General features: G+C 37.4%; 1 protein-coding gene and 1 non-coding gene across 4 annotated transcripts in view; one reads left to right on the top strand and one right to left on the bottom strand.

Moving 5' to 3' along the window:
- Window positions 1-25,327, top strand: part of SETD2 (SET domain containing 2, histone lysine methyltransferase) — a 127,719-nt gene that overhangs the window by 93,033 nt on the left and 9,359 nt on the right. For 2 of the 3 annotated variants that reach the window (XM_037849597.1, XM_037849587.1), the window contains exons 15-18: window positions 1,539-2,208; window positions 8,613-8,747; window positions 10,593-10,732; window positions 16,107-16,218. In XM_037849597.1, coding sequence (XP_037705525.1) covers window positions 1,539-2,208; window positions 8,613-8,747; window positions 10,593-10,732; window positions 16,107-16,218 — 1,057 coding nt within the window. The remainder of the gene's footprint in view (window positions 1-1,538; window positions 2,209-8,612; window positions 8,748-10,592; window positions 10,733-16,106; window positions 16,219-25,327) is intronic. The other variant, XM_037849604.1, reaches the window with a different exon arrangement.
- On the bottom strand, window positions 5,793-5,894 carry LOC119510454. Its single transcript, XR_005211944.1, has one exon. It is a non-coding gene; the product is annotated as a U6 spliceosomal RNA (small nuclear RNA).

Below are 25,327 nucleotides of genomic sequence, written 5' to 3'. Positions count from 1 at the left end.
TTTCTCTTCCCCCTTTTGGTCAAGAAGTCTCTCTTAATCCCACGATGCTGGGTCCAGGCTCAAACCCAGGAGTCATGTCCCACATTGCCAGGGAGATTTACACCCCTGGGAGTCATGACCCACATAGGAAAGAGATGCCACCATGATTTGGTTGCTTCTGACACTGATTTAAGTGCTTTGTAATCTGCTTCTGCGTGCAGAGCAAATTCTGGGATGGTGAGCCAGACACAAGTATTGCCACCAGTTAGACTGATACAGATATATATGTCCTGCATTATGATCAGGGTTTTTTTTTCTGCTCCCACTGTCCAGGGTACACTGAGCATGGGCTGGATCTGCACCAAGCTGGAAAGGGGGTAGGGGAATACCTGTAATGGCTCTATGAGGTTTTCCTACCTTATTTCAGTTTCCTTTTTCTTGATATGGTACTCATCTACTTACCACAACCCTTTGACTGTTTTCTGGTGCTCTGAGAAAGATGGTTCTGCCAATTTTTGGTTGTTTTGAAATTGTGTGTGGGGGGGTGGAATCCTGTAACATCTCACATACCATCTTGTTGACATCCTATCGGTAATTGAATTTTTGTTTTTTTGCTCAGTCAGCAAATTTTTACTCAATATGGGTTGTTTGTATAGTTTGATAATCAAGTTTTAATTTCCACTTTTTATTTTTAGATTCTTCATGGAGTTCTTTTTCAAATCTGCTTGATAATATTTGATGATCTTTGTTCCTTAGGTTTTTAATAACCTCTTTTATTTCATTAAGCTTATTGAATAAGCCAGATGAATTCATTGTTCTCTTCTGTGGTCTGTTTGTAGTTATTTCTGTCAAGCATCTAACATTTTAAAGGAAATTTTGGACTTGGGAGTTTTCATACCATCCTTTTTTTTTTTTTTTTTTTTAATGGTTTGGAAAAATGCTATGCCCTTCTCTCTGATGCTGTTATTATAGTTTATGTATTGGCAATGAAACATCTTGAAGTTATTTTTCACTTTTAATTTTGTTGAAGGATACATTCTGAGCAGTTTGATTCATTTCATATTATTTCATAAAAGCTTTGAGGCCCTCAAATCTCTTCTTGTGAAAGTTAGATCTGACTGTTTCTCATGGCCTACTGGGGATACAAGTCAAAACTATCACAGGGTACTACATTAGCAGTATGTTATTGTGTTGATAGTTCATAGAGAAGAGTATGTGTATACATATCTCTATTATTTTGTGCATGACCACCTTTCATTTAACTGTCACTTACTGATATTTGTTTTATATGCACGTCATCGGTCATACATCAAACTGTTGCTTCTGTTTAGTGTGTTTTGGTTTTTGTTTTAATTTCAGAATTTGTAATTATAGAACTATCCCCAGCTATAAACAAGAATTTTTTTACGATGCTATATGTATCTTTAATGTGAAATTCTAGAATCTGAGAAAAAAGATGAAGTTATTATTTTCTCATGAGCCACATAACACTTATTAGTCCTTTATGTCTACAATTTAGGGAGAAACATTTTGTGGTCCTCTTATTGTTTTCTTTGTAGATATGATACACCGACTTCTAAAAAGAAAGTGCGTATTAAAGACCGCAGTAAACTTTCTACGGAGGAGCGCCGGAAGTTGTTTGAGCAAGAGGTGGCTCAGCGGGAGGCTCAGAAACAACAGCAGCAGATGCAGAACCTGGGAATGACATCTCCCCTGCCTTATGACTCTCTTGGGTACAATGCCTCTCATCATCCCTTTGCTGGCTACCCACCAGGTTATCCCATGCAGGCCTATGTGGATCCCAGCAACCCTAATGCTGGAAAAGTGCTTCTGCCCACACCCAGCCTGGACCCTGTGTGTTCTCCTGCTCCTTACGATCATGCTCAGCCCTTGGTTGGACATTCTACAGAACCTCTTGCTGCCCCTCCACCTGTGCCAGTGGTGCCACATGTGGCAGCCCCTGTAGAAGTTTCCAGTTCACAGTATGTGTCCCAGAGTGATGGTGTGGTACCTCAAGACTCCAATGTCTCCGTCTTGCCAGTGCCGGCCCCAGGCCCAGTCCAGGGACAGAATTACAGTGTTTGGGATTCAAATCAACAGTCTGTGAGTGTACAGCAGCAGTACTCTCCTGCACAGTCTCAAGCGACCATATATTATCAAGGACAGACATGTCCAACTGTCTATGGTGTGACATCACCTTACTCACAGACTACTCCACCAATTGTACAGGTAACTAATTCTGCAGCCTCATTTATCTGTCTTACAGTCAGTTCATAGACTTTTACACTGTGATGCAACTTTTATATAGTGATAAGTTTCATATGTGTTAGTTATCTATTGTTGTGTAACATATTACCCCCAAACTTAGCAGCTTGAGACAACAAATAATTATTATCTCACGGATTTCATGGGTCAGGAATTCAGAAGCTTAGATGACTGTTTCTGGCACAGGGTCTTTAATGAAACTGAAGACAAGCTGTTAGCCAGGGCTTGTGGTGGTTTGAAAGCTAGACTGGGAGTGGATTCACTTCCCATCTCACTCACATGGTTGTTAGCAGACCTCAGTTCCTTGCTATGTGGGCCTTTCAATTTGGCTGCTTGTAACATGCCAGCTGGCTTTCCCCAGAGGAAGTGATCAGAGAGAGACAGACAGAAGGACCTGAAGGTAGACGCTGCCATGACTTTTGTAGCCTAATCTTGAAGGTAATAGATTAACCATGGCTTAATGAGAAAGGAGAGACTACCCAAGGGTATGAATACCAGGAGCTGGTGATCATGAGGGAGCATCTTGGAGGCTTGGCTACCCCATTATACGAGAATAATATGGTATTAGTGTGAACGTCTTTTGGATTACTCTCCTTTTTTGCCTATAGGCAGTGATTTAGATTCAGTTTATTCTTTTATATTCTTGCCAAGGGAGAACCTTTTGTCATGGTAATTCAGTTAGGTGGAAGCTTTCCATTTTCTTTCTCTAGACCTAACTCATGTAATTTTTTATACCCTATGTGTTTATCATCATGAAGTTTGCCAGAGTGACTTTGATACATTGAGCTTGAGGATATTATATTGGTAGGAAAGAATTATGTTATGTTTAAAAGCTAGGAGTGTTTTTTTTTTTTTTTAAATCAACCCCCCCCTCCTTTTTCATTTTTGTTTTTGTTTTTGGGTTTGTTTTTTTTTTCCTAAAACAAAGCAATGCAATTTAGGCTTTTTTAAAAGTGAATGTACAAAGCAACATCTTCTCATACATTCCTGTATCTTTCCCATTACTGCTCATCTAATCTTAAAAGTGAGAATTGTTGATGGCAAAGACTCCCAGAGATGTTTCCTGCACACATTATTTTTATATATATATTTTTTTATTGAGATTGTTCATATACCATACAACTATCCAAGGATCCAAAGTGTACAATCAGTTGCTCATGGTACCATCACTGCACACATTATTTAATGATGAACAGTACATTTTACTTCTGTTGGTATTTATGTGATGAAGCGGAACCAAAATTTTATTAAAATGAACATGGCAAAATGTCCTGCTTTAATTCCTGAATGTCTAATTGTATTGTTGACTACTTTCATTTTTTAAAATATTCTCTTTGACCATGTACATATATATTTTATGAAGTTGCAATCTTGAAGACTTGAAATATTTTATACCATGTTTTTCCACTTAACATCATTCTTAACCAGTTTTCTTGATTACTCTGTGTGTGTGTGTGTGTGTTAATGGCTATATAATATCCCATTTGGGTCACTATTCCCCTGGGATAGTCATTTAAATTAAATATTCTTTTTCCATAATTATAAATAACATTATTATTGAACATTCTTATCCTTGGTTACATTTTTTTTCTTTGATATTTGGCTTAAAATGAATGTTACAGTGCTAACTTGGACTAGTAGGAAAATGGGTATTATTGGTTATCAGGCATGAATTTTTTTAGTATATGATTTTTTTTTTTTTTTTTTGGTATGTTTAATTCTGCCTCCTACAGAATGTTTTAGAAGGAATACTTAATTTGCCTCCCATAGCAAAATGAAAATATTTCTCAGGCCCTAATTTCTCCTGCTATGTCTTGCATTATTCTTTCTAGGAACAAGCCATTAGTTTTGAGTTTTTTCCTGAGAATGCACAAGATGAAAGAGAAGTGGTTAATTTTTGTCCCATTCCTTTTCCTGCAGTCTGGTCTTAATCTAGGTGTCGGAGCCTAGGCAACAGCAGTAAAAAATACTCATTAAAGACTCCTCACTAGAGAGCTCACTGGTCATATAGTCATTTTTATAAAAGAGTCCATTTTTTTCCAGCCCTGTGAGCAAAAAAATTTCTGTTGGGTTTAGTCATCAGCTTTAAGGCTCAAGCATCACAATTTTACTTGTTTTTAGTTTGTGCCTACAAAGAAGTCTTTTGTTGATTCCCTGATCTACTTTGTGCTAGATTGGTAGATGTTTTGGCTTAGGGTGGTTCAGACTATCCTTCCGTGCCCCTGTTTATGAGATTAGTTGATCAGAGATGATATTGGGCTTTAGGTAGTGAGAAGCATAAGGCACGTTGTTAATGTGTCCTTGTGCATCATTTACTATATGTCCTTGGGACAGGTGCTTATATTTTTGAGTCTTAGTGTTTTCCTTTATAAAATGGGCAGTTAAACCTCAGGGGTGGTTGAGGTTTGTATGAAATAATAGATATTGATAATGATAGATTTAAAGCACCATATACCTTGAAGGGTGTAAGTATAGTTATTACTCAAACAGATATCTTAATAATATTGAAGGAGTATTGACATTGATAGGCTGTGAAATAAAACTGGTCAAGGTCATCCATCTGGTGTATGGCTCAAAGATCTGACCTCCAGGATGAGGTCTTGAAGTTTGTGTTATTCAAGCCCAGTATCAATCATACCAACACAGCACTATTCAAAGTTTGCAAGATATGATAACCTTGATGATAAAGTAATATGTAACATGATATCATGCAAATTCATGTGTGTATACATATCTATGTATATGTTTATGTATATACATTTGTGATTACTTTGTCAGTTGGAGCAGATGTATTATCTGAAGATGACTTGTTTTTTTACCACAACTGCATGTGAAACAAAAGCTCAATTTTAACAGAGGTCACATGATTTATTGTAGTCTTGTGACATCAGTGAGTGACTTATTCTTGAGTCAAAACTATACTAAATCATATCTCAGAATTTTAGTGTTTAAACTATACTGTTTCACTTTATAAAGTGAAGTGACTAAGATGTAAAGTAATAGTGGTTTTTCCCTCTAGAAGTATGGTAGAACAACTGTGTTTTTCATTCTGTATCATATTAGACCTTCTTAGATTTCTCTTGTAATTACCATTGGAAGTCCAATTTAAAGATATTTTTAGACTGCGTTTATGTTTGAGAAAATTGCTTTTGTATAATTTCAAGTCACTTGAAGGAGGAGACCCATTCTTCTGTAGTGTTTTCCACAGCAAATAGTTGTAACAGGTTCATGATATTTGTGTATATCTCACAAGTGTGTACATCTTCTATTCTAGTTGAGCTCAAACCGGTTTCCCCTTTTTGGTTTAGATAAACCTAATACCTGGGAAGTTTTTTTATAAGTAGATATTGCTGATGTTGAGTCTGACATTGGCGTAAGATTGTCAGCCATTTTAGATAAGGAAAGATGCTGTAGAACTCTGGAAAATGTTCATTCTCTTTTCTTTTTTTTTTTTTTTTCCATTTTAAATTTTAATTTTTTTTATGGTGGACCATCATCATTTTGTCCCAACAGCCATCTGAAGCCAATAGTCCTGATTATTAAAAATCAAAAATATGGAACACCTCACAAATTTGCTGTCATCCTTGCATACGGACCATGCTGATCTGCTCTGTATTGTTCCAATTTTAGTATGTGTACTGCTGAAGCAAGCCCTCCCTTTTCTTTTTGACAATTTGATGTTTAAACAGTATGCCTCCAAATGAATATTGCTATTCAGGGTGATTATTCAGTTCAGCAGTGGTGATTTTGTTCAGGTATCTTTGGTATCTTCTTTGGCTATTATTTCCAATTTGTGTTACACATTTCTTCTTGGTGGTGAGTTGTTATCCTTTATATACATATTTTACTTTTTAGAAATAGCTAAAACTTGCCTGGAGCCTATTCTGGTAAAAAGAGGCAAGTGACCAAGCTGGATAATTCCATTTCTTTTCAGAAGTTATCTCATAGCCTGCATTTGGAGCCAGAGTCTTCAAGCAAAAGAACCACAGCTTTTACACACACTATTCAAATCCTTTTAAATGTCTGCATGATGAACCTTACTATCTCCTCTTGTCATTCACATTCTTCACAAACATAATGCCACTGAGAAGTAAAGGAATTTTACCCTCCAGAATATTAACATTTTTCTGTTGTGGATTTAGATGGTTGACTTCCTGGTCACTCTGGAAATAACATGTTTTAGGGATGGTTTTTCTCAAAATGTTTATTTTGATCTTTGTTTTTCATTTTAACAAAATCAGAATATTAAATGTTTATCAAAATGTGTGATAAAGTTCCAGAACTCTTCCTATTCTGAATGAGTGAAGCTAATAGTCGTAGGAAATGAAGTCAGAAAATTTATGTGTTTACATATGAGAAAATAGATGAAGAAAAAGATGGTTTAGCACTGGGTCAGGTTTTTGGCTTTTGTCTGAGTAACATGGAAATCCACTGGAGCAGTTTGAAAAGAGTGGCGTGATCTGACATATTTCAAGAGGACCACTGGCTGCTTTGAGATAAGAGAATGTGGGAATCAAGGGCAAAAGTAGAGAGGCCAGTGAAAAGGATGTTAAATAATTCAGGCAAGAGAACATGGTGGCTTGCACTAGATGGTAGGAGTAGAGTTGTTAGAAATAAATATTTCTAAGTCAAAGCCAACAGAATTTGCTGATGGTTTAGATGTGGGGGAGTGGGGTCAGAGAAAGAAATAAAGTTTGGGATTCATTACAGTATCTGGTGCTCAGTTTTATGGGTTAAGAAAGTTCCAGTTTATCAGTTTTTTTGTGTTCTTCACCCTCCCAGAAACTGTTCCTACTGAGTCAGGAGGATTTCAAGCCATATATATTAACCCCCTACATGTAGAGTAACTTGCCTCTTATGTCCACACTTTAGGATGCTTCCTTCTGGGTGTCAGGGTCCTAGGAAACTCGCATTCCCAGTAAATCAATAGTCATAGAGTCATAGAACCCAGTAGATTATCAGCATTGTAGTAAAACCTGTAGAACTATTTATCCTTCACCTTTAGAGTATACTTTTTAAATTTTTTAACAATATTTGTTCATCTTCGTTGCTGATATCCCTTTTTAACTGACCTCTGATTCCGTATTATTTAGGTATAGATGAGGGTTTAAAAAAAGGAAGTGATTTGGGTTTAATCCAGTCTCAGACTCAAGGACAAGAATTGACTGTGGAGTTTGGGGGGAGATAATATTCCCCATATTGTATTCAGATGCCTAGAAATGAAAACATTTCTAATGCATACATTTTCTGCAGGTTTTGTGATACTATTCTAGTGATAATTTTACCCCAACAATTGATTTTAAGTCTGGTTTATTATCTGTGTAGATTAAGCTGTCCTAGAATACTGAATCAAGTATTCTTTTCTTCCTCTTCTCCTTTTCTCTATATCTTCTCAATTATTACTCATCCAAAAATCTCCTAGATAGCTACATTGGCCTATTCAGACTCCTTTGACACTTTTCTTCTGTATTGGTATCATTTTTTTGCCGATAACATTTTGTATTTTGAGTATTAATAAATTAATGCTTCTGAATCAATTTACCTGGTAGAATCTCAGCCCATAGGATCATGCCTTCATTCAAAATCTGTCCTTAGGTACAGGATATACATCTCTTTTGCTCCTTGGCAGTCACCACCTCTTAAGACAACTAGATGATTTTTCAGATTTGCTGTTACCTCTTCTTCTTTAAGCAGTTTCTCTTTATTGAATAATTCACAATTCCAGAATAGGTTTAAGTCTTAGCCATGATGTTATGTTCTTATGTAACTCCATGTGTGGACAGTACCTGTCTGCTGGTGGTCAAAATCAAATGAGATAGTCAATATGAAAGGGCTTTCTGGATCACAAAGCACCAAGCACTATACAAATCAGTATATGATGAGAATTTCAGATGCTCTAAATTCTGCTTTCTACGAAGGATCACAAAAGCTAGAAAACTACTTTAAAATCTGATCACCATCTTACTTCCCCTGTAGTGAATCACACCCTTTGACCTTTTCTGGTCAGAACAACTGGTTGGAGTTATTAGAGCTGTTTCTCAGATGACCAAGGATCAGCACTTCATTTCTCACTATAGTCTCGTTGGAAACTAAACAACTGGACAGCTTCCATGAGCTTAAAAAAAGTTTTCTTTTTTCTTATGATAAAGTAAAAGCAAAGTAAATAAGCGATTAGGGGATTATTCAGAAAAGAAGCTTTTATGTTCGAAGTAAAATTCTTTGCACACTGTATCCAAATATATGTACTAAAAAAAAATTAATGAACATATATTCCAAAAAGATTGTACCAACTTGGAAGTCAGTTACTGCTTTATTAGCGCTAGAAAAGTATAAGTTATGAATTCCCTCATTTTTTATCTTTGTTTTAGAGTTATGCCCAGCCAAGTCTTCAATATATCCAGGGACAACAGATTTTCACAGCTCACCCGCAAGGAGTGGTGGTACAGCCAACCGCGGCCGTGACTACAATAGTTGCACCAGGGCAGCCTCAGCCCTTACAGCCAGTAAGAAATATTTCGGTTGTTATAACTCTGATTGGCTGCCTACCTTGTCTTGAGAAGGTTTTCTTTTTGGTTTCCTTTGGTTTGGGGTTATTTTTTATTTTTTCACTCAGTTTTTTTTGTTTTTTTTTTTTTGATTTATGTAGTCACAGTTTCACCCAAGTGCCTGGCACTCTGAGGGAGCACTGCTCTCCCATTTATCAGTATTTTTGCTTTTTTTTTTTTTTTAATTCTGTGGAGTTTATAGCTGTGTTTGTTGATAAATGTTTTATTCCTTGGATCCTTTTTGTTTACCCTACTAACTTTGTGTTTTTATACTTTGCTATGAATATTTGAAGTTATAATTTTCTAGACTAGTCACCTATTAATATTTACTGAGCACTAGGATATGATACTCTACTAGACATCGTGGACTAGGGATATGGAATCGAATGATATACTTCACTCTATATGTTACACAATAAGTATAATATGGAGAGAAGCTTTTGGTATTCTGCAACATGTAAGAGGATATGGTGACATTTTGCTGGAGTTTTTGTTTTATTTTGATGAAATGGAAATAGGAGGCTGGCATTGAAAGCCAATGAAAGGGTCTAAACAGGAGAGTAACACCATCAGATTAATGATTTAGAACCCTGACATTTCTGGAGAGGGCTCTTGTAGTAATCCAAATGAGTAATGTTGGATTTCAACAGGTAGGATAATTTGTGAAGATGGAGTAAAGAGATTGCCTGTGAAATAATTTGGGAATAAACAGTGTGTACCTAGAATAGGTATTTAAGTGCTTGCTATGAACTGAGCCTTTCTAGACATTTTGAATAAAAAATATGAGTAAAATTCCATTCAAGTCCTCAAAAGCTGACATACCCCCAAAAGAGAGATGAGGGTCACAATAAATAATATTTTAAGTAGTCAGGGTTTATTTAGTGTCATGAAAGGGGCAGAAAAAGTATTTGAGGATTCCAGGAGGAAAAAAATCATTCCCAGGTGGAGTGAGGATTAGTAATTTAGCAAGTGTCAAATGATTTAGAATATTCTCAATTGACATAGTAGCTTAGGGAAGAGATCATTTTATACAGGCTACGTAGAGGACTAAGGGAATGGAGGAAGTGGAACTTAAGCCAGGTTAGAAAACAGGTAGGCCAAGAAGGGTTAAAAGGAGCTATACACGAAGCAGGGTTGCTCAAAGGCCCATGTCTGCATAAAAGTGGGGATGCTTTTATCTGAGCCAAGGGTCTTAGGTTCCTCTTCTAATTGTTCAAAGGTAAAGCTGAAAAAATTATTCTTCATTAAATTAGCTTACACAGGCAAGAACAATTAAGGGATATATAACCTTATGGGGTATATATATATCCTTATGGGGCTTATAAAGGTTTTATGTTTGTCAAAATGTGGCATTAAATTTTTGTAACTTTATGAAGTTTCAAAGGTAGAGCAAAGTACGGAAAAAGTATAATGGATGAATATTAATATTCTGTCGTATTTGCTTTTCAGATCTTGAAAAAAAAAATATGGCAATATATCTAATACCCACTCAGCTAATCAGTGTTCTGAAGTTGGTATATGCCATTTAGATAGATTAGATAATGAGCTGTTAAATTTTTTGTAACGTTGTGGCTCCAGGTTCACCAACTAAGACAAGTGTTGATTTTTTTATAGATGAAATCCCTAAAGCTCTTCATAATACATTGCCTCTGATCATTTCCTAAATTGAACCTTTATTAAACTTTTTTAAGAGGAGGTAGATACATATTTTTACACGTTGCTTGGTAAGTGGGATATTTTGTCCTTTTCAGCAAGATTAGAAGATTTCACTGATCAAAAATTTTTGCAATTTTTTTTTTTAAGCCTGAAATGGTTGTGACAAACAATCTCCTGGATCTGCCACCCCCTTCTCCTCCCAAACCAAAAACCATTGTTTTACCTCCCAACTGGAAGACAGCCCGAGATCCAGAAGGGAAGATTTATTACTACCATGTGATCACAAGGTAAGAAGGTCTGTGTGATGTTTGGTCAAAGAAGCTATCAGTATGAGGGAAGTTTGATTATAGATTTGTCACTAGCTGTCTACTGTGCTTGAGGGCTGCTGGATTTCAAGAATCATATCTTAAATGTATGTCAGACCTTAGACTTTTGCTGTTTTTTTTTTCTTCTTTCTTTCTTATCTGCAAAGACTCTTTAAAGAAACCAAGGAGTTTTTTTTTTTTTAATAATTCAATTTTATTGAGATATATTCACATACCATGCAGTCATACAAAGCATACAACCAGTTGTTTACAGTACCACCATATAGTTGTGTGTCCATCACCAAAATTAATTTTTGAACATTTTCATTACCACACACACAAAAGTAATAAGAATAAAAATTAAAGTGAAAAAGAACAATTGAAGTAACAAAGAACACTGGGTTTGTTTTTTTGTTTTTTTTGCCCCCGTTTTTCTACTCATCCATCCATACACTGGACAAAGGGGAGTGTGATCCACATGGCTTTCCCAGTCACATTGTCACCCCTCATAAGCTACATTTTTATACAATCATCTTCAAGATTCAAGGGTTCTGGGTTGTAGTTGGATAGTTTCAGGTATTTACTGCTAGCAATTCCAATTCATTAGAACCTAAAAAGGGTTATCTATATTATATGTAAGAGTGCCCACCAGAGTGACCTTTCGGCTCCTTTTGGAATCTCTCAGCCACTGAAACTTATTTCATTTCATTTCACATTCCTCTTTTGGTCAAGAAGATGTTCTCCATCCCACGATGCCAGGTCCACATTCTTCCCTGGGAGTCATATTCCATGTTGCCAGGGGTATTTACACCCCTGGGTGTCAGATCCCATGTAGAGGGGAGGGCAGTGATTTCATCTGCCAAGTTGGCTTAGCTAGAGAGAGAGGGCCACATCTGAGCAACAAAGAGCCATTCAGGAGGAGACACTTAGGCACAATTATAAGCAGGCCTAGCCTCTAACCAAGGAGTTTTTAAAAAATGGTAGTGACTTCATCCAACATTGTAGATATTGGGGGTAGTTGGCAAACTTTTTCTGTAAGAGTCCAAATAGTAAATATTTTAAACTTTGTTAGCCATATAATCTGTCATAATTATTCAACTCTGCCTTTATGATACAATAACGCCAGACAATACATAAATGAATGGGTTTCAGTAAAACTTTATTTATGAAAAACAGACAGTTGGTTAAATGTTAGATATGGCCCATAGGGCATAGTTTGGCAACTCCTGCTATATATTTAAAAGAAAAATATCCTTTTCTTTTCCTTTTCGTTCCCCCCCCCCCCCCACTTCTTTGTCTTTATTTCTTGTCTGGAGTAATGAAAATGTCTAAAAATTGAACAAAAATTGTGGTGATGGATGCACAACTATACGAGGGTACCGGGGCAATTGATTGTACACTTTGGATCTTTGGATAATTGTATGGTATGTGAACAATCTCAATAAAAATTAAAATTAAAAACAAAGAAACAAAAACAATTTATCTTTTTCTTAGAATTTTTTTGATGACAGCAAGTTTTCTTCAAATTGAAAATAGCTTGATTGTTTTTGCTGAGAAAAATTGTTCATGCTTATTGTAGAAAATAAGTACAATATAAGAGTACTAAGAAGGAAGTGTAAATTCTGGGAACACTACTATGCAGAGATAACTCACTTAACCTTTTGTTTCTTTTTCAAAAAATATATTTTAGATAGATTTATATGAATATAGGTGCTTTTCTTTCTGTGTGTGTGTATGCTCATGAGTATATAATCTTAAGTAAATTGTTAGGGTGCTTGTTTTGTAATCTGCTGTATTTACCTAATCTGTTTAACAGAACTTTCCCTGTCAGTTAATATAGAGCTACATTATTTTTAATGTCTGCTTGTACTCTATTGTGGAGGTCAACAAACTGCCCACAGGTCACTTGTTTTGCAAAATAAAGTTTAATTGAAACACAGCCATGCTCACTCATTTCTTTCACACTAGAGTTGCAGAGTTAAATAGTTGCAGTAGAGACCATATGACCCACAAAGTTGAAAATAATTACTGTCTGGTCCTTTACAATAAATTTTACCAACCCCTGCTCAGTTGTGTAGCTATATCAAATTTTATTTAACTCACCTCTGATTGGTATACTATTTTATAAGTAACTATAACTTTGTACTGTACATCCTTAGGGACACTAATCTTATTACCTTTTGAAGTTAGATTCTTAGAAGTGAATTGTTGATCAAAGGAAATACACACATTTAATTTTAGATAAGTATTTTCAACTCGCCATTAAAAAAATGGTTTTATACCAATTTAGACTCTCACAGAAAGTGTACAAAAATACCTCTTTCTTCATGTTGGTTTTTTTAATCTTTTAAGTCTAATAGGTGAGACATTTATTTTCGATTTTAATTTTCATTGTTGAGATATAATGTCATCATTAGATTATTGGCCATTTATATATTTTTTAATTGCTTGTTTAGGGCATTTACCCATTTTCTGTTGACATTGTTAGATCTCTTAAGTTATCAGAGGTGTTGCAAATGTTTTTGCTTGTGATATCTTATGATATAAAGAACTAAACTTTCATACAAATATTTTCTGCTTAGGCCTTCTTTACACCCATAAAAATACCTTTATAAAACAAGCCTTCAATATATTATTGACTGAATTTAGTGATTTTAAAAATCTGTATCTGTAAATTTAGTAAGGACTTTGTTTTTCAACACCAAAGCTTGCTTTTTAATATGTTGTCATTCATCCAAAATTTTAGATTATATTTCTATTTATATATGTCCCCCCCCCTTTTTTTTAGGTATTCCTTAGCACCTAGGAGCAGACAGTGATTATATGTCTCTTTACTTTTTTTTTTTTTTGGCTTTTATAAAAGGGGGTTTATTTGGTTACACAGTCACAGTCTTAAGGCCATAAAGTGTCCAAGTTAACACATCAGCAATTGGTTACCTTCAGTGGAGGATGGCCAATGGTGTCCGGAAAACCTCTGTTAGCTGGGAAGGCACGTGGCTGGCATCTGCTCCAAAGTTCTGGTTTCAAAATGGCTTTCTCCCAGGACATTCCTCTCTAGGCAGCAGTCCCTCAAAAATGTCACTCTTGGTTGCACTTGGGATATTTGTCCTCTCTCAGCTTCTCCGGAGCAAGAGTCTGCTTTCAATGGCTGTCTTCAAACTGTATCTCATCTGCAGCTCCTGTGCTTTCTTCAGAGTGTCCCTCTTGGCTGAAGCAAGCTCGCTCCTTCTGTCTGATCTTATGTAATGCACCAGTAATTTAATTCAGACCCACCCAATGGGTGGGCTGCCACCTTCTTTACTTTTTAATAAAACACACAGCTGCTTGTGTTTCTTTCATTACAAAAGAAATCTTGAGCCCATTTTAAAATTAGTTCCACAGACTTCGAATAGGAAGTGAGATACGGTAGGTTATTATAGGCTGGAGTGAAATAGTGACACATCCCAGAGTAATTTGGGCAGATAATAAAAAATATATTTACAGCCTCCCCCTCCCCAGCCCCGAGGATCTGGGGAAAGGTGTGGATGTGTTGGACATCCTCACCTGGACTGGTGTTGATGTTGTCACAAACATTGGGACTGGCGGTTTGATGTGCTGAGCCCTCGAGCATGGGACTTGCCCTTATGAAGCTCATTACCACAAAGGAGAGTCTAAACTTGCATGTGACGGTACCTAAGAGTCTCCGCCTGAGTACCTCTTTGTTGCTCAGATGTGGCCCTCTCTCTCTCTAACTGAGCCATCTCGACAGGTGAACTCGCTGCCCTCCCCTGTACGTGGGACCCGACTCCCAGGGGTGTAAATCTCCCTGGCAATGCAGAGTATGACTCCTGGGGATGTATGTGGACCCAGCATCGTGGGACTGAGAGTATCTTCTTGACCAAAAGGGGGATGCAAAATGAGACGAAATAGTTTCAGTGGCTGAGAGATTCCAAATGGAGTCGAGAGGTCACTCTGGTGGACATTCTTATTCACTATATAGATAACACCTCTTAGGTTTTAATGCATTGGAATAGCTAGAAGTAAATACCTGAAACTACCAAACTCCAACCCAGCAGTCTGGACTCCTGAAGACAATTATATAATAATGTAGATTACAAGGGGTGACAGTGTGATTGTGAAGACCTTGTGGATCACACCCCCTTTAGCTAGTGTATGGATAAGTAGAAAAATGGGGATAAAAATTAAAGGACAAATGGGGTGGGATGGGGGGATGATTTGGGTGTTCTTTTTTCACTTTTATTTTTTATTCTTGTTCTGGTTCTTTCTGATGTAAGGAAAATGTTCAGAGATAGATTGTGGTGATGAACGCATAACTGTGTTATCATATTGTGGACAGTGGATTGTGTACCATGGATGATTGTATGGTGTGTGAATGTATTTCAATAAAACTGAATTTAATAAATAAATAAATAAATAAATTAGTTCCACAGGTCAGAGGTGAGCCTATTTTTACAATCATCTGTATAACTGAATTTCAAGTACCTTTAATTTTGCTGATTAAAAATTGATAAGGTGGGTAAGCAGAAGACTGTAATGGAAGGATTGACCTGCCAGGTTATTTTGCCAGCCCCTTTGACATTTTTGGCATTTTAGGTAACTCCCCTCATAGCATTCCCCATGAGTGCTAACTTCAGATTTCTGAACATGAATTTCCTTACTTTCAGTTATTACCCCCGCAAATCTAGCTTTTTTTAAAAAAAAAATCTTTTTGCTTATTTTCAGAATAGCTGTAAACATACAGTGAGTTAACATGGCTGAGCCCTTCTTTTTGCAGTTGAGAATATTTTTAGCAGAGACTCAAGTTTTTTAACCTGCGTATCTTTTCCATATTATCAATTGTTAAACCAAAGAGGCAGAACTACAAACAAGAAGTCTCCTAAAGCAAGGACAGTTTTCTCACTTGTCAAAGGATTGTGAGGGGTGTATTGTGATTTATTTTATTTTGCCCCAAGTGCATGCTAGGTGTAATAACCATTGGATTTCTTCATCTGCAGAGAGGTGGCATAGGTGGCAGGCACCTACTCCATGCACTTTTTAGGTTTTGCTGAATCCACTTTCCAGGACATTAAGAGCTAGGTGAGAGACAGACAAGATCCTTGGTTTACTACCCTCTGGCACCTGGCCAGTGTTGCCACATGACTGAAGAAATATGGTGGACAAAATAAAGAGGAGAGGTGTCTCTGGGCTAGAATGATCGCTGCTGAGAGGATAAAAAATATCTTTATGTCACAGAGCTGACTTGTTTTATGTCTCATTGCAAATTGTATTTTATGTTGTTTATGTATGAGCAGAGACCCTATGCCAGGGTTCTCTGTTTTCTGGCCATGACAGCATAACTGTTCTTACCTCCTTCCAGGCAGACTCAGTGGGATCCTCCTACCTGGGAAAGCCCAGGAGATGATGCAAGCCTTGAACATGAAGCTGAGATGGACCTGGGAACCCCAACATATGATGAAAACCCCATGAAAGTGAGTGTGACTTGTACATGTTTCCTGGGCAGTTGGAAGTCTATGTACCGTAGTTCTATATGACCCCATGGTCTCGAGATTCTTTTTTCCTTATTGTTCTGAAAAATTGCATGTGTAATCAATTCTTCATGAGGGAGTGGTCATCCAAGCAATACAGAAGTGTGTTATGTAGAACAAAACTTAAAAGGCCTTAATCATCCCATTTTCCTTTCTGAAAATAAATGGTGTTAATCTTTTAGTGCCATGGTTTTCAACCAGGGGCAGTTTTGACCCTCAGGCAACATTTGGTAATGTTAAATGTTACCAAACACTTTTGGTTGTTAAGATTAAGGGTATGCTACTGTTATCTAGTGGGTAGAGGTGAGGGAAGCTGCTAACCATCATACAATGCACGGGACAGCCCCCCACAAAAACAAATTTTTGACCCAAAAGGCTGATAGTGCCAAGGTTGAGAAACCCTGCTTTGGTGTATGCTCTTCCACCCTTTCTAAGCATTTACACACACACATAGGTGTTTTTCTTTCTTTTTGTTTTAAATACACAAATAGAATCATAGTATACAAACTCATTTATAACTTAATGTATCTTAACTCTTTCCCTGTGTCATCTAGATCTGCATTCTTACTGGCTTTACATGGCTTTGTAAAAGATGTATTTGGCTCCTTAAACTGAAGGCTTACTTGGATGATGTGGTTTAATGTCCTCTTATTTTATTATGGAAATAAAGAAGGCAAGAAAAACCCTATTCCTCATCTACTAAAAGATTAGAAGTCGTAGAAATCAAAAATTCAGTGACTGAATTCCGGCCATTTTTGTTCCCTTCCACTTGTAACAGTACTTGCTGTCTCTAAGGATGAGATGAAATCGAAGACCATATTTTTATGTTCTAAAACCTGAATAATTTTTTTGAAACTAAGAAGGGGCACTTAACTTGTTAAGTCAGTAGGAAGAAGGAGGAGAAAGGAAGGAGTTGCAGTAAAGAGGAATTAAAGTAGAAACAATTCCATTCCTTTTTTATATTTTACTCACTTTGGAGGAAAATGTTTTCTTCATCATGTGCTTATTGTTTGCCAAAAAGATACACATTTAAAATTAAATCCATATTGAGTTTGATGAATAGCAAATGAATCACCTAAGTCTCTTAACCGCTTCACTCCACTGTGGTGTTGCTGCATATTCTTTTTTTTTTTTTTTAATCTTCATTTTATTGAGATATATTCACATACCATGCAGTCATACACAACAAATCGTACTTTCGATTGTTTACAGTACCATTACATAGTTGTACATTCATCACCTAAATCAATCCCTGACACCTTCATTAGCACACACACAAAAATAACAAGAATAATAATTAGAGTGAAAAAGAGCAATTGAAGTAAAAAAGAACACTGGGTACCTTTGTCTGTTTGTTTCCTTCCCCTATTTTTCTACTCATCCATCCATAAACTAGACAAAGTGGAGTGTGGTCCTTATGGCTTTCCCAATCCCATTGTCACCCCTCATAAGCTACATTTTTATACAATTGTCTTTGAGGTTCATGGGTTCTGGGTTGTAGTTTCATAGTTTCAGGTATCCACCACCAGCTACCCCAATTCTTTAGAACCTAAAAAGGGTTGTCTAAAGTGTGCATAAGAGTGCCCACCAGAGTGACCTCTCGGCTCCTTTTGGAATCTCTCTGCTACTGAAGCTTATTTCATTTCCTTTCATATCCCCCTTTTGGTCAAGAAGATGTTCTCCGTCCCACGATGCCAGATCTACATTCCTCCCCGGGAGTCATATTCCACGTCACCAGGGAGATTCACTCCCCTGGGTGTTTGATCCCACGTAGGGGGGAGGGCAGTGATTTCACCTTTCAACTTGGCTTAGCCAGAGAGAGAGGGCCACATCTGAGCAACAAAGAGGCATTCGGGAGGAGGCTCTTAGGCACAACCATAGGGAGGCCTAGCCTCTACTTTGCAGCAACCGTCTTCCCAAGGGTAAAACCTATGGTAGAGGGCTCAACCCATCAAACCACCAATCCCCTATGTCTGTGGTCATGTTAGCAACCATGGAGGTGGGGTAGGCGAATACCCCTGCATTCTCCACAGGCTCCTCAAGGGGGCACTACATCTTTTTTTTTTTTCCCTTGTTTTTCTTTTTTTTTTTTTTTTTAACTTTCCCTTCTTTTTTAAATCAACTGTATGAAAAAAAAGTTAAAAAGAAAACAAACATACAATAAAAGAAGATTTCAAAGAGACCATAACAAGGGAGTAAGAAAAAGACAATGAACCTAAGATACCTGCTTAACTTCCAACATGTTCCTACTTTACCCCAAGAAAGTTACCTAATATAGCAACATTTCTGTGAACTTGTTCCTACTATATCCATCAGAAATTAACAGACCATAGTCATTCCTGGGCATCCCCAGAATGTTAAATAGCTTATCTGTTCTTCTTGGATTATTGTTCCCCCTTCCTTAATTGCTCTCTATTGCTAGTTCCCCTACATTCTACATTATAAACCATCTGTTTTACATTTTTCAAAGTTCACATTAGTGGTAGCATATAATATTTCTCTTTTTGTGCCTGGCTTATTTCGCTCAGCATTATGTCTTCAAGGTTCATCCATGTTGTCATATGTTTCACCAGATCGTTCCTTCTTACTGCCGCGTAGTATTCCATCGTGTGTATATACCACATTTTATTTATCCACTCATCTGTTGAAGGACATTTGGGTTGTTTCCATCTCTTGGCAATTGTGAATAATGCTGCTATGAACATTGGCGTGCAGATATCTGTTCGTGTCACTGCTTTCCGATCTTCCGGGTATATACCGAGAAGTGCAATCGCTGGATCGAATGGTAACTCTATATCTAGTTTTCTAAGGAACTGCCAGACTGACTTCCAGAGTGGCTGAACCATTATACAGTCCCACCAACAATGAATAAGAGTTCCAATTTCTCCACATCCCCTCCAGCATTTGTAGTTTCCTGTTTGTTTAATGGCAGCCATTCTAATCGGTTTGAGATGGTATCTCATTGTGGTCTTAATTTGCATCTCTCTAATAGCTAGTGAAGCTGAACATTTTTTCATGTGTTTCTTGGCCATTTGTATTTCCTCTTCAGAGAACTGTCTTTTCATATCTTTTGCCCATTTTATAATTGGGCTGTCTGTACTATTGTCATTGAGTTGTAGGATTTCTTTATATATGCAAGATATCAGTCTTTTGTCAGATACATGGTTTCCAAAAATTTTTTCCCATTGAGTTGGCTGCCTCTTTACCTTTTTGAGAAATTCCTTTGAGGTGCAGAAACTTCTAAGCTTGAGGAGTTCCCATTTATCTATTTTTTCTTTTGTTGCTTGTGCTTTGGGTGTAAAGTCTAGGAAGTGGCCGCCTAATACAAGGTCTTGAAGATGTTTTCCTACATTATCTTCTAGGAGTTTTATGGTACTTTCTTTTATATTGAGATCTTTCGTCCATTTTGAGTTAATTTTTGTGTAGGGTGTGAGGTAGGGGTCCTCTTTCATTCTTTTGGATATGGATATCCAACTCTCCCAGCCCCGTTTCTTGAAAAGACCATTATGACTCAGTTCAGTGACTTTGGGGGCCTTATCAAAGATCAGTCAGCCATAGATCTGAGGGTCTATCTCTGAATTCTCACTTCGATTCCATTGATCTATATGTCTATCTTTGTACCAGTACCATGCTGTTTTGGCAACTGTGGCTTTATAATAAGCTTCAAAGTCAGGGAGTGTAAGTCCTCCCACTTCGTTTTTCTTTTTTAGAGTGTCTTTAGCAATTTGAGGCATCTTCCCTTTCCAAATAAATTTGATAACTAGCTTTTCCAAGTCTGCAGAGTAGGTTGTTGGAATTTTGATTGGGATTGCATTGAATCTGTAGATGAGTTTGGGTAGAATTGACATCTTAATGACATTTAGCTTTCCTATCCATAAACATGGAATATTTTTCCATCTTTTAAGGTCCCCTTCTATTTCTTTTAGTAGAGTTATGTAGTTTTCTTTGTATAGGTCTTTTACATCTTTGGTTAAGTTGATTCCTAGGTACTTGATTTTTTTAGTTGCTATTGAAAATGGTATCTTTTTCTTGAGTGTCTCTTCAGTTTGTTCATCTCTAGCATATAGAAACATTACTGACTTATGTGCATTAATCTTGTATCCCGCTACTTTGCTAAATTTGTTTATTAGCTCTAGTAGCTGTATCGTCGATTTCTCAGGGTTTTCTACATATAAGATCATATCATCTGCAAACAATGACAGTTTTACTTCTTCTTTTCCAATTTGGATGCCTTTTATTTCTTTGTCTTGCCGGATTGCCCTGGCTAGCACTTCCAGCACAATGTTGAATAACAGTGGTGACAGCGGGCATCCTTGTCTTGTTCCTGATCTTAGAGGGAAGGCTTTCAGTCTCTCACCATTGAGTACTATGCTGGCTGTGGGTTTTTCATATATGCTCTTTATCATATTGAGGAAGTTTCCTTCAATTCCTACCTTTTGAAGTGTTTTTATAAAAAACGAATGTTGGATTTTGTCAAATGCTTTTTCAGCATCTATTGAGATGATCATTGGATTTTTCCCTTTCGAATTGTTAATGTGTTGTAATACACTGATTGATTTTCTTATGTTGAACCATCCTTGCATGCCTGGAATGAAGCCACTTGGTCATGCTGTATGATTTTTTTAATGTGTCTTTGGATTCCATTTGCAAGTATTTTGTTGAGGATTTTTGCATCTATATTCATTAGGGAGATTGGCCGGTAGTTTTCCTTTTTTGTAGCATCTTTGCCTGGTTTTGGTATTAGATTGATGTTAGCTTCATAAAATGAGTTAGGTAGTATTCCATTTTCTTCAATGTTTTGAATGAGTTTGAGTAAGATTGGTGTCAGTTCTTTCTGGAAAGTTTGGTAGAATTCCCCTGTGAAGCCATCTGGCCCTGGGCATTTATTTGTGGGAAGATTTTTGATGACTGATTGGATCTCTTTGCTTGTGATGGGTTGATTGAGGTCTTCTATTTCTTCTCTGGTCAGTCTAGGTTGTTCATATGTTTCCAGGAAATTGTCCATTTCCTCTACATTATCCAGTTTGTTGCCATACAGTTGTTCATAGTATCCTCTTATAATTTCTTTAATTTCTTCAGGATCTGCAGTTATGTCACCTTTTTCATTCATTATTTTGTTTATATGGGTCTTCTCTGTTTTTGATTTTGTCAGTCTAGCTAGGGGCTTGTCAATCTTGTTGGTCTTCTCAAAGAACCAACTTTTGGTGATATTTATCCTCTCTATTGTTTTTTTGTTCTCTATGTCATTTATTTCTGCTTTAATCCTTGTTATTTCTTTTCTTCTACTTGTTTTAGGATTCGTTTGCAGTTCATTTTCTAGCTTCTTCAGTTGATCCATTAGTTCTTTGATTTTGGCTCTTTCTTCCTTTTAATATATGCGTTTAGTGCTATAAATTTCTCCCTGAGCACTGCTTTTGCTGCATCCCATAGGTTTTGGTATGTTGTGTTCTCATTTTCATTTGTCTCTATATATTTAGCAATTTCTCTTGCTATTTCTTCTTTAACCCACTGATTGTTTAGGAGTGTGTTGTTTAACCTCCAGGTATTTGTGAATTTTCTAAGTCTCTGATGGTTATTGACTTCTAATTGTATTCCATTGTGGTCAGAGAATGTGCTTTGAATAATTTCAATCTTTTTAAATTTATTGAGGCTTGTTTTATGTCCCAGCATATGATCTATTCTGGAGAAAGTTCCATGAGCACTAGAAAAGTATGTGTATCCTGGTGATTTGGGATGTAATGTCCTGTATATGTCTGTTAAATCTAATTCATTTATCAGATTGTTTAGGTTTTCAGTTTCCTTATTGGTCTTCTGTCTGGTTGATCTATCTATAGGAGACAGTGATGTGTTGAAGTCTCCCACAATTATTGTGGAAACATCAATTGCTTCCTTTAGTTTTGCCAGTGTTTCTCTCATGTATTTTGTGGCACCTTGATTGGGTGCATAGACATTTACGATTGTTATTTCTTCTTGTTGAATTGCCCCTTTTATTAGTATGTAGTGGCCTTCTTTGTCTCTCAAAACATCCCTGCATTTGAAGTCTATTTTATCTGAGATTAATATTGCTACACCTGCTTTCTTTTGGCTGTACCTTGCATGAAATATTTTTTTCCATCCTTTCACTTTCAATTTCTTTGTGTCCCTGTGTCTAAGATGAGTCTCTTGTATGCAACATATTGATGGTTCTTTTTTTTTCATCCATTCTGTGAATCTATATCTTTTAATTGGGAAGTTTAGTCCATTTACATTCAACGTTACAACCGTGAAGGCATTTCTTGAATCAGCCATCTTATCCTTTGGTTTATGTTTGTCATATATATTTTTCCCCTCTCTCTATTAATATCCTTTATTGTACCCATACCGAATCTCTTTAGTACTGAACCTTTCTCCAAGTCTCTCTGTCCTGTCTTTGTTTCTCTGTCTGTAGGGCTCCCTTTAGTATCTCCAGTAGGGCACGTCTCTTGTTAGCAAATTCTCTCAGCATTTGTTTGTCTGTGAAAAATTTAAGCTCTCCCTCAGATTTGAAGGAGAGCTTTGCTGGATAAAGTGTCCTTGGTTGGAAATTTTTCTCACTCAGAATTTTAAATATATCGTGCCACTGCCTTCTCACCTCCATGGTGGCTGCTGAGTAGTCACTACTTAGTCTTATGCTGTTTCCTTTGTATGTGGTGAATTGCTTTTCTCTTGCTGCTTTCAGAACTTGCTCCTTCTCTTCCATGTTTGACAGTGTGATCAAAATATGTCTCCGAGTGGGTTTATTTGGATTTATTCTATTTGGAGTTCGCTGAGCATTTATGATTTGTGTATTTATGTTGTTTAGAAGATTTGGGAAGTTTTCCCCAACAATTTCTTTGAATACTCTTCCTAGACCTTTACCCTTTTCTTCCCCTTCTGGAACACCAATGAGTCTTATATTCAGATGTTTTATATTATCTATCATATCCCTGAGGTCCATTTCGATTTTTTCAATTTTTTCCCCATTGTTTCTTTTATGCTTTCATTTTCCATTCTGTCATCTTCCAGGTCACTGATTCATTGCTCAGCTTCCTCTAGTCTTGTACTATGAGTGTCCAGAATCTTTTTAATTTGGTCAACAGTTTCTTTAATTTCCATAAGATAACTATTTTTTATTTAGTCTTGCAATGTCTTCTTTATGCTCTTCTAGGGTCTTCTTGATATCCTTTGTATCCCGTACTATGGTCTCATTGTTCATCTTTTGTAGTTTGAGTAGCTGCTCTAGGTGCTGTGTCTCTTCTGATCTTTTGATTTGGGTTCTTGGGCTTGGGTTATCCATATCGTCTGGTTTTTTCATATGCTTTATAATTTTCTGTTGTTTTTGGCCTCTTGGCATTTGCTGAACTTGATAGGGTTCTTTTAGGATTTGTAGACCAATTGAAGTCCTTATCTCTAATTTATCAGATCTACAGCTTCGTGGAGTACACTTTCTGTAACTAACCAGCAGGTGGTGTCCACGAGTCACCTGTTCTCCACAAGCCAGCTCTCCCCTGCTTTGCCTTTTTGGTGAGTGGGGGAGTGAGTCTTGTGGGGTCCAATTGGTGTACCAAGCTTGCGTGTGTAGTTGGTGTTGCCCGCCCTGTATATGGGGCGTGTTTCTGGGCAGTCAGGGACAGGGGGTGGCTCTAACAATCAAATCTCCTTGGTGATCCTGGAGTTTTAAAACTGCTGCAACTTGAAAGGTGAAATCACTGCCCTCCCCCCTACGTGGGATCAGACACCCAGGGGAGTGAATCTCCCTGGCAACGTAGAATATGACTCCCGGGGAGGAATGTAGACCCGGCATCGTGGGACGGAGAACATCTTCTTGACCAAAAGGGGGATGTGAAAGGAAATGAAATAAGCTTCAGTGGCAGAGAGATTCCAAAACAAGCCGAGAGGTCACTCTGGAGGGCACTCTTACGCACACTTTAGACAACCCTTTTTAGGTTCTAAAGAATTGGGGTAGCTGGTGGTGGATACCTGAAACTATCAAACTACAACCCAGAACCCATGAATCTCGAAGACAGTTGTATAAAAATGTAGCTTATGAGGGGTGACAATGGGATTGGGAAAGCCATAAGGACCACACTCCACTTTGTCTAGTTTATGGATGGATGAGTAGAAAAATAGGGGAAGGAAACAAACAGACAAAGGTACACAGTGTTCTTTTTTACTTCAATTGCTCTTTTTCACTCTAATTATTATTCTTGTTATTCTTGTGTGTGTGCTAATGAAGGTGTCAGGGATTGATTTGGGTGATGAATGTACCAGTATGTAATGGTACTGTAAACAATCGAAAGTACGATTTGTTTTGTATGACTGCGTGGTATGTGAATATATCTCAATAAAATGATGATTAAAAAAAAAAAAAAAAAAACTGCTGCAGTAGTCTAATCCTTCAGTTCAGTCCTGCCACAGTTTGTCTGTGCCACTGACCCACAAGTCCTTGGTATTGGCGTATGGCTCCTGAGACTTGCAAGTGGGTCCCTCTTCCAGGCCATGCACCCCCTGGTCCTCTGTTGAGGGATGACTGTGCTATGTCACAGGTGAATGCCGTCCCCCCAGGACGGTTCTGGGCTGCTGGGCTGTGTAGGGAGGTTCCCAGTCTGCTGAAATGATGGCTGAATGGGGCTTTGTTAATTCACACTGCTCTACCTTCCCAACTCTGGGACAATCAACTGAGGTTGCAGGGAAGGCTAATGTCCACGCCTGGTTTTGTGGTGTGTGCCTGTTATTTGAAGCACTTCCATCACACTGGGTTGTCTGGGGCAGCTCTGGGCTATGGGGCTGGCGATGGGCAGGAGTGTTTCCTGTCTACCAGGATGATGGCTGTGAGCGGACACCCCCGTTTTCTTGGGAAGTTGTGGTGTTTAGTGAATTTTCTCAGCCACTGGATTATTGCCTTTTGTCTCAGAGCTCTCTTAGTTCTGCTCTTGTCTTGACCTGCCCAAATTGAAAGTCTTTGAAGCTTTCTGTATTGGGCTTCTTAGAGTAATTGTTTTAGAAAAAGAAAAAAGGATTAAAAAAAAAAAGAAAAGGGCCCTCCTCACAGATC

This window comes from Choloepus didactylus, chromosome 1 (assembly GCF_015220235.1).
Source record: "Choloepus didactylus isolate mChoDid1 chromosome 1, mChoDid1.pri, whole genome shotgun sequence".
Lineage (NCBI taxonomy): Eukaryota > Metazoa > Chordata > Mammalia > Pilosa > Megalonychidae > Choloepus > Choloepus didactylus.
Note: the sequence above shows the minus strand (reverse complement) of the source record. Positions and strands in the feature narration are given on the sequence as shown.